The sequence below is a fragment of the Rissa tridactyla genome, chromosome 1 (assembly GCF_028500815.1).
Source record: "Rissa tridactyla isolate bRisTri1 chromosome 1, bRisTri1.patW.cur.20221130, whole genome shotgun sequence".
Taxonomy (NCBI): Eukaryota; Metazoa; Chordata; class Aves; order Charadriiformes; family Laridae; genus Rissa; species Rissa tridactyla.
The window spans coordinates 133,638,371-133,647,713 of NC_071466.1; the positions used below are offsets into that span (position 1 = coordinate 133,638,371).

Consider the following 9,343-nt stretch of genomic DNA (forward strand, 5'->3'; position numbering starts at 1 on the left):
AGGGTAGAGACGAAGGGGACTGCAGCCCCAATTAACGTAGCCGGGCGTCATTGATGTACTGCTTTCACATGACTGGTGTGGGCTTCCTCACTTCTTGGTCTCACAGTGGTCCAGCTCCAGCTTCCTCTTCCCCATCCCAAGGACCATAACAAGGTCCTTGTTATTCCACTGGCATTTTTTCCCTCGTGTGTGTCTTCAGTTCCTGATAGGTGACTATGTCATGCTTCTTTTGCCTTGCAGCAATATGGGGCCGTGTCATTTTGTGTCATTGAGCCCTACCATTTTAGGTTCATGGGATTATCTTGTTGAGAACTTGACTGATGTAGCTGAGGTGGAGTGGTCACAATGTGACCCCTAACGTGACCACATGGCGAGTTGAGGAGTTGAAAAGGGCAGCTAACAGGCACTTCAAGTTTTTCAGAATTACTGAAGGGTGATGCCCCTAAGGGCTGGGAAGGGCTGAGCACATCTGTACTGTTTACTTCACGGAAACAACCAGATGTCCAGGAAAGCTGAAATCCCAGAATAAGCATGAAGCAAGTTCTCCATCACCTAAGGAAACTTAGGTCTGTCTTCAGGAGGTCAGCCTTCCTTACTGCCTTCACCTTCTTTCTTGTCTTAACTACAGGAGTTCAAGTTAGTCTTTTCCAGGGCCTGTAGCTTAATTTTCAATTTGTCTATCTTTTTCATTTTAATTTTCATTTTTCATTTTCATTTTTCATTTTTTATTTCTCGTTTTCACTTGCTGTTTTCAGCTGAAATCTTTTCATCTTCTATTTAACGATTTCCCCTTTCTCTAGTTCTAAACCAGTTTTCTTTCGGTAACTTCATATTTTTCTGACTAGGAACAGCTTGCATGCTTATGACGGTATTAACTGACACATGCAACCATGTTCCTAGCGGAGATGCAAGACAATGCCTTTGGCTGGGTTAGAGTATGAGTAAGTACAACGAGGTGAAAGACATGCTCCACCTTTAACAAACCATGAGGAGAAGTCATCTGCCAGGCTGCCTGCCTTTTTTTTTTAAGAAACTCTGTTTGGGTTGGTTTACAGTTCAGCATCTTTTCCAGAGTGAGTTGCCAGCCAGTGTTTATCAAGCCAAACAACAGAAACTCAATGAGAGCAGGGTGATGCTTTTTTTCACCGAGGCAAATTGATGCCATTCATCCTGCTGTTACCATCTTGGCCAGTTTCAGTTCCTGGTTCCCAGAAAGCTCTCAGCGTTACAGAAATAAGGAAACATTGCTTCTCCTAAGGGCTACGCACAAGTGTGTCAGTGCCTTGCCTCTATGGGAGGCAGCATTTCCTGACTCCTATTGACTACAGAATGGGTACCCAGTACCTGTTAAAAAGTCTGTTTCAAGGTGCTGCAGTTTCCAGACCCTGGCCCAGCTGCATCCTGATCATAATCAGCCTTACTGGAGTCACGAATGCACTTTCTCAAATTTAACATTTATTTTTGCATTGCCACTGTCATCTTTGCATTAGACTGAATCTTACGTTTCATTAATCACCAAAACCAATTCAAGCAATCTGCCCTAAAACTGCCCTAGTTTCTCTAATCAGATAAGTCACTATAATGTTTCTGATTAACAAAGTGGCTTCTGCTTGTGAACGTACCTGCAGGAGAACATCAATGAAGGTGCTAAAGCCAAAATCTTTGCTTTCTAAAACAGCGTGATACCCACAGAGGATCGATATCGGCGTGCTTTGGCATGCAAAGAAGACCTGCAATCTGTCTTATTCTCTTTATTCTCTATTACCACCAGGTAGTTACTTCAAGTCGCTCGAACATTATTTTCACCTGCTGAAAAGTTTTGTGTCTCTCCGACACGTCAGGGCCGCCGGGCTGAGAGGGACGTTTCCTCAGCTGTTGCTGGGACTGGCCATCCCTCTCCTCCAGGCGTCCCGGTGCGTGTCTCAGCCGTTTCCGTTTTTGTCCAGATTGCTCCAGTTTAAACTGTGATTCCCAGCAGAGCTTCCTGGGCAACTTTATTGTTTGTCTCGCCCTCTTTGGAGCAGGCTGGCAGCTCATGGGTGTGGATAGGCAAGCCCAGCGCTGGCCCTTTTTCTAAAGACTCAGGGGAGCATCCTCTGAAGTATGTTGCAATTGCTGATAGAAACCGATATGATGTGATTCATCAACCGTAGCTGGATTCCAAGAAACTCTTTATACAAATGTGGGCTAAGGCAGGCCAGTCCCAAAGCCTTGCAGGCGTGTACCAAAAAAAAATAATAATCACAGCGAGATAGTGCGGGGGAGGAGAGCGGGGCTGAACTCTGCAGCAAGGAAGAAGGTGCATCTCTCTAACATGCTGCAGACTCAAGCCGTGCGAACGCTGATGCTAACGTGCAGCTTTTGTTAATCCATTGCGAATTTGGCTGCAAGCCGACACAATGAAAATGCTGGAATCCTGAAAGGTGTGGGCTAGGGGAGGAAGTATGGAGTCACTTTGGCATGCATGTTCTCATCCTCTCCTGCTCGTTGTTTGTCTTGTTGCTGTGTGTTCTGGCACGGGGACGCATACCTCACCCCAGCTAACGCTCCCCTGTTCGGTGAGCCATCTTTTGGAGGTAACGCGTAGGCGTATGTTGAAACGTTGCGGGGAGGTGTAAGCTGCGTGTTAATAAATGACAGCTTATCTACACACAAACTGAAACAGTAATTTGCTTTACTTATTTCAGTGGAAGGCTGGGCACTATGGTTAAAAAAAAAATATTAGTGCATATTATTGCTGACTGTGTGGTATTGGTTACTGGGTACGTGCTGACTCACCTGGGTTCACCTCCAGCCCAGCAACAGCAAAGGACCACCTCAGATGAGAAAGTTGGAACAGACTTGTCAAAATAGTTCCTTGTAATTATTTTTGCATTGTTACTGAGGTAGCAAATTTTATCCTTCAGTTTGGGTTAGGGAAGAGCATAAATACAAATTAAATGAAGAAATGGCACCTAAACCCCTGAATTTTATTTTAAACACAAAGAGAAACTATACATGAGTTAATCAGTTGGTGTTGTGAAATTCTCGCAGAATTTCCTAGGGGGAGCAATCTTACTCTGCAAAGCATTTGTCTAAAATAGACTCTTCACTGCAAAGATTTACCTGCCTTTATAATCCATCCAATTTGCTAGGTGGAATTATAAAATAATTCCTTGATTTTACTCCTGTAACACCTGCAGAGACAACGTGCCACAGAGAGAGGCTTCAGGGTTGTTGTTTTATTCATTATTATACAACAGTACCTAGAAATTCCAGCCAGATTCAGAATTCTTTCTTGTACATGCTTTAAGGACATTCTGTACCCTGAATTGTTTTCAACACCTTAAACAAAAAAAGTGTAGGGAAAAAGGTTGAAATAAAAAAAAAAAAGTTTTAAAAGTTGAAAATTAAGGAAGTGAATTGAGACACTGAAGATGATAAACTCTACTGTCATAGCTTTAATTCCCAAAAGTTATATGACAGGCTTAAAAAAGAGTAAAAACTCTTAAAGAAAATTTTGGCATTTAAGTTCTGCCTAATTTCAAAATTGTGATACCACAGAATCCCAGTTAGTGGCCTTGGAGGTGACAAAACTCCAGAAGTATTTCAGTTTGTGACAGTGAAGCTCCTCAGGTACACACAGTTCTGCTCCTGTCCATACTGGACATCTGACCGAGCCTGAACAGAATCACAGACCCAAAGAAAGATTTAGATGGGAGGGAACCTATGGAGGTCTCTAGTCCAACACCCTGCCCCCAGCACAGCTAGCTCCAGAGCTAGATTAGGATGCTCACAGCCTTGTCCAGGCAACATGTGAACATCTCCAAGGAGGAAGACCTCCCAGCCTCTCAGGACACCTGTTCCAGTGCTGAACAATCCTTGTGAGAAGACGTGGTTTTTTCTTTATGGCCAATCAGAATTTTCTTTGATGCAAATGTTGTGACTGTTTCACCGTGCCCCTCTGAGAGGACTCTGGCTCTGTTGTCTCTGTAGCCCCCCCAATAGTTAGCTGAAGTCATTGGTTAGATCCTCCTTTTGGCCTCCTCTTCACCAGGCAGAACAAACCTAACTCCCTCAGCCTCTCCTTGGACATCATGTGCTCCTCTTGAGCTTGTTGTCATACCTTGTATGGAAGGAGGACTGCAACAGTGGACAAAGTGTTCCAGATGTGGCTTCATGTGTGCCAGATAAAGGGGAATAATCACTTCCCATCACCTGCTGGCCACATTGTTGCTATTGCAGCCCAGTATGCGGTTGGTCTTCGTTGCCTCTTCCTGTCTCCTGTTCACCTTGCTGTCCGCTGGAAGCCCAGATTCTTTTCTGCAGAACTGCCGCCAACACAATTAGTCCCCAGACTGTATTGATGCATGGGGTAGTTTTGTCCCAAAATTCCCCTGCCATATAAACAAAATATCATAGAAGGATATTTTGGAAGGTAGACTTCCTCTAAACCATGTCCTGGGAAAAACGTTAAGCTACCATATTTTTATGTTTCTGTCAAGCTGGGTTAATGGGAAGCAATTCCATTTTAGTGGTCAAAAGTCTTGACTTTGCCTCTCTTTTCTACTTACATGAGCCTACGGATCTCTTTAATGATTTCAGCATAAGTGTCCAGGAATGAATATAACAATGGTAATAAAAATAAATTGGGCCTGAACAATCTCAGTCCCGTCCACTGCTGAACAGCGATTTCACCTGAGTCAGTAAAAGATAATGGATTATCTGAACCGGTGAAAACTCCACACGCAGTTCTGCAGATGGGTTTAAAGTTTTTATATCTGTTTTGCTTTGCCTTTAAGTGTGAGTTTGGTTTAAGCTTGCTGAAAGACCCACAGATTTATTTTTATTTAAGAAGAGCAGCAACGCATTCTGTTAATTAAATCGTAGCCATTTTGGCTACAAACCAGCCCAATGAATAATCAGCTCCTTTCAATTGCTTCAGTGAAAGGAGCAAGAGCCCTCTACAAGGGTGTTACAACACTGCCTTCCTCTGAAGGTGCAATTACATTCTGTCGCTTGACCTACAAGCAAACCCCCTTTTCTTGGGAGGAATGGAATTGCCTGACATTCACGCAGGGAGGGCAGAGGCAGGGGGGAAGAGGAAAGACCTCTGTGTCATATTGCATATAAGGAACTGGGCCCTGGAGAGGAGAGGAGAGGAGAGGAGAGGAGAAGAGAGGAGAGGAGAGGAGAGGAGAGGAGAGGAGAGGAGAGGAGAAGAGAAGAGAAGAGAAGAGAAGAGAAGAGAAGAGAAGAGAAGAGAAGAGAAGAGAAGAGAAGAGAAGAGAAGAGAAGAGAAGAGAAGAGAAGAGAAGAGGAGAAGGTTATGAAATGTTGAAAGAAAACATTGGCTCTAGGGACACTCACAGCCACAGGGACCCCAGACTGGGCAAGAAACAGAATCACAGCCCAGACTGAACCGTGCACATCATCAAGAGGAAGAAGTCTCTATTTCCTTATCGTCTAGCCCAGAGACGGTATGTTGTCACTGAAGTGATCAGCTCCAAATGAAAGGAAGGGAAACCTCTGTTTCTTCCCCACTCTTTAGTTTTGTTGTGTTTAGTACAATCCTCTTAAAGTCTCAGTGCTTGGAGTGAGGGGAGCCCCAGCTGGTCCTCAGTGACTGAGTCCACAGTCTTGAGATCATGTATCAATCCACTACTCCTTTTATCCGTGAAGACTTACTGCTTGCATACAGTGTCAAGAAAGCTTTATAGCCAGACTGTTTAGAACAGCTGTCAGGGAGGTCCTGCAGCAGCAAAAAGCGTATGTAGGAGTTAGCCATGACTTTATAACCACTGGGAACTGTGTCTAGCAGTAGTCCTTATTGAGTTACCTGCTTTTGCAGGATCACTGCTCCATGTACACTCTCTAAAGAGCTCCTTCCTCTTCTTCACTGAGTGTCCATTCCTTTTGTCTTGGAGCTTGTGGTCAAGTTTCTTCCTAACTCAGTCATTTTGCTGACTTATGCTCTGAAACATAGAGATTTAATTCCTAGTTTTGCACCTGAGGTAATATAATTGTAGATGTTTTCATTATTCACCTGAGTCCCCAGATGTTTTGAATCCTGCTGAGATACTGGATTACAAGGAAACCTTGGGGCAGAAAGTTCCAGCAATTGTAGTGGCAAAAATACAGGCAGAGGCATGTAGGCTTATCAGATTCACCTCCTCAACTTTATGGATTATTTCTTTCTGGAGCTTTTTTGAGATGTCTTTTTTCCAGGAAAATCCCCATCTCCACTAATAGTTTTTCCCATCAACTTCCATTTCTTCTATTTGCTCTTGATGGCATTGGAATATTTAATGTCTCTTTCCAGCTTTTTTCATACTTAAATATTGCTGGGGTTTTGATGTGAGCAGAAGTCTGCAAGGAATCTCTGCTTTTATTCCTAGTTTACAGTAAGGTGTAGAAAGAGTTGGAATTATTCCTTGTAGTAAATATTGTATGACACAATGAACACATGAGCAATGAGCACTGTCCACCTGTGACCAGTATATATAATTTATTATGATATGGCTCTCGAAAGATCTAAAGATCTTTTCTAGATCTTAACAACTTAAACAGCTTTGCATCACTCCACATTCCTAGGAATTTACCATTCTTCCTGTGACAAGCAAGACCTCATTCTCTCTAAGTCCAAGATACTAGCTTTGTATTCTCTTTTAAAAATTGTTATATAGAGTATGTTGCCATGAACATCTTTGGTTTTGAGTTTGGAAGTTTGTTTACTTTAACTCTGATGCCATAGTGCTGAGGCAGGCATAAATGTCAGCAGCCAAAATGTCAGCTCTAATTTTGGAATCCTCGTGTCTAATCGCTGACCCCTTCCATTTGAAACCCTGTTTCTGCGTGAACTTTGAGGCAGATTCATTGTGTGGAAGGGAAAAGCAAGTCAGCGAACACCTCAAATTCCCATTTTTTGGAGTCAGACTGCAGAGCAGAAGCTTCAGCTCACTGTCTGGTTGTCTTTGCACATCTCTGGCACGGCTGTAGAGAACTGCAGTGTTGGTGTGAATAGAGAATGAATGGGTTTGCCTGGGAGTGGAAGCACCAGAAGGAGCAGTAGCAGGATGTCTGCAATGTCTGCAAGACCTAGGTGTTGATGGTCATCAAGATCCCAACACATCCATCTGCAGCTTCTTAGGACGCTCAGATCAGGAGTGTCCTCTCCTCAGGAGGAGAGTCCAATGGTGACTCTCAAAAGCAGAACAGGACGGAGAGACTAATCAGTGTCAACTCCTAAAGGGTACCTAATGCATGTTCAAAACCTCCACATGGTCACCAACCTAAGAACAACTCAGAAGAAGTGACAAAGACCCAACAGCTGACATTCCTTGTCACCAATGTCATGGCAAAGAATTCTAGGCAGATCATTTGGGCACAAGAACCTTGGTGGTTGTGAGAATATGGGTCTGAGAGTGTGTTGAATGTGACTGAGCGAAATCAGTTTTGTTTTTAAATGAAATCACCTTCCTCCCCACACAATGAGTTTTACCACCCTGGTTCTACAGTATTGCAACATTATTTCCTATACGGAATCGATTGCCAGGCATCAGGTCAAATTCAACTGTCTCCCTTCTGTTTCTCTCCCTGTAGATGCCATGTGAAGGCTGCATGGAGAGGGACAATAAGAGCACTGATCCAACCATGGAGTTCCTCCTGCTTGGCTTCTCTGAGCTTCTCTGTCTTCGGGTCCTCCTCTTCCTTATCTTTCTCATTGTCCATTTGGTCACATTGGCAGGGAACGTGATGATATTCATAGCAGTGGTTATGGAGCCTTCCCGTCCTCCCATGCTTTTCTTCCTCTGCCAGCTCTCTGTCATTGAGCTCTGCTATACCTTAGTCATTGTCCCCAAGGCGCTCCTCAGCCTGATAGTGGTGGACGGCAGCACCATTTCTTTCATAGGTTGTGCTGCCCAGATGCACCTTTTTGTGGCGCTCGGTGGGGCTGAATGCTTCCTCCTGGTGGCCATGTCCTACGACCGTTACGTGGCCATCTGTCAGCCACTTCACTACGTAGTGGTGATGAGTGAGGGGCTCTGCCTCAGGCTGGCTGTGGCATGCTGTCTGGGAGGCTTTGCTGTTGCCCTAGGGTTGACGATGGCTGTTTTCCGCTTACCTTTCTGTCAGTCGCGTCGCATCAACCACTTCTTCTGCGATGTCCCTGCTGTGCTACACCTGGCCTGTACACAGAGTTACACCCCTGAGCTGCCCTTGCTGGCTGCCTGTGTGCTCCTCCTGCTGCTCCCCTTCCTCCTGATCCTGACCTCCTATGTTTGCATTGCTGCTGCTTTGTTACGTGTCACTCCCTCCGTGGGAAGGTGCAAGGCCTTTTCCACCTGCATTTCACACTTAGCCATCACCTTGCTACATTACGGATGTGCCACCTTCATGTACATTCGTCCTAAGTCCAGTTACTCGCCAGCTCGAGACAAGATGGTGTCTCTCGTCTACACCAACATTACTCCATTACTGTATCCCTTCATTTATAGCCTGAGGAACAAGGAAATCAGAGGGGTCCTCAGGAAAATGTTGAAGAGAAAGAAAACAGCTCAGCTGAACTGGGATACTATCAGGGCTATGATGCGTGTGTCTGGTAAATGTTAGTAGAACAAATGTGTGTGTGTTGAAAAAACAGCCCCATAACCATCACAGAATCACAGAATCACAGAATGGTAGGGGTTGGAAGGGACCTCTGGAGATCATCTAGTCCAACCCACCTGCCAGAGCAGGTTGACCTAGAGCAGGTAAACCGTGCTAGGACCAGATTCTCCATAGACTTCACTACGGCAAATGTCCAGGCAGAATTCAACATGCATCGATACATTTATGACAAAAAGACCTCTCTGCTAAAAAAAAACACCAACCCAAACTTAAAAAAGGTTTCTAACATAGCGCTTTACCTAAAGGGAAATGCTTTACTGGCCTGTGAGGAAGAAGAGCTTTGATCAATTTGTGGTCTCACTTCTGTGGTCACATACGTACTCATGTTTACATTCATGTTCATCTCAGCACAATCAAAAGATCAACACAAAATTATTTTAAGCGGTTGTATTGGTTTCATTATTTTCCTCTGAAGATGAAAGTAAAAACTGGAAACTGGGAAGTCAATAAAAAAATTTAGACTGGTAAGTTTATCAGCAAAAAAAAATCTAAAGAGGGTTATTGGAAGTTCAGAAGAAGAAAGCCCATGCCTAGAAAGAAACGGAAATTGAGCTGTGGTCTTCCTCAAGTTTAGCAGAAGGCTGTGCTCCCGCATCCCATCACAAGTGGAAAGATCATTAATGTAAAATCCTCTTACTTTGAATTATTCTAGATAATGAAAATGAAAGTGCCATCGATTTGACAAGAGTATGAC

General features: G+C 44.1%; 1 protein-coding gene across 1 annotated transcript; it reads left to right on the forward strand.

The window, feature by feature from the left end:
* Positions 1–7,581: 7,581 nt before the first annotated feature.
* Positions 7,582–8,592, forward strand: LOC128905982 (olfactory receptor 10AC1-like). Its single transcript, XM_054192774.1, has one exon. It carries the CDS (start codon positions 7,582–7,584, stop codon positions 8,590–8,592), a length of 1,011 nt encoding a protein of 336 aa, XP_054048749.1.
* The last annotated feature ends 751 nt before the right edge of the window (positions 8,593–9,343 follow it).

Excerpts from the sequence above, each read along its gene's own strand:
- LOC128905982 (XM_054192774.1), top strand. The coding sequence starts at position 7,582 with ATGCCATGTGAAGGCTGCATGGAGAGGGACAATAAGAGCACTGATCCA.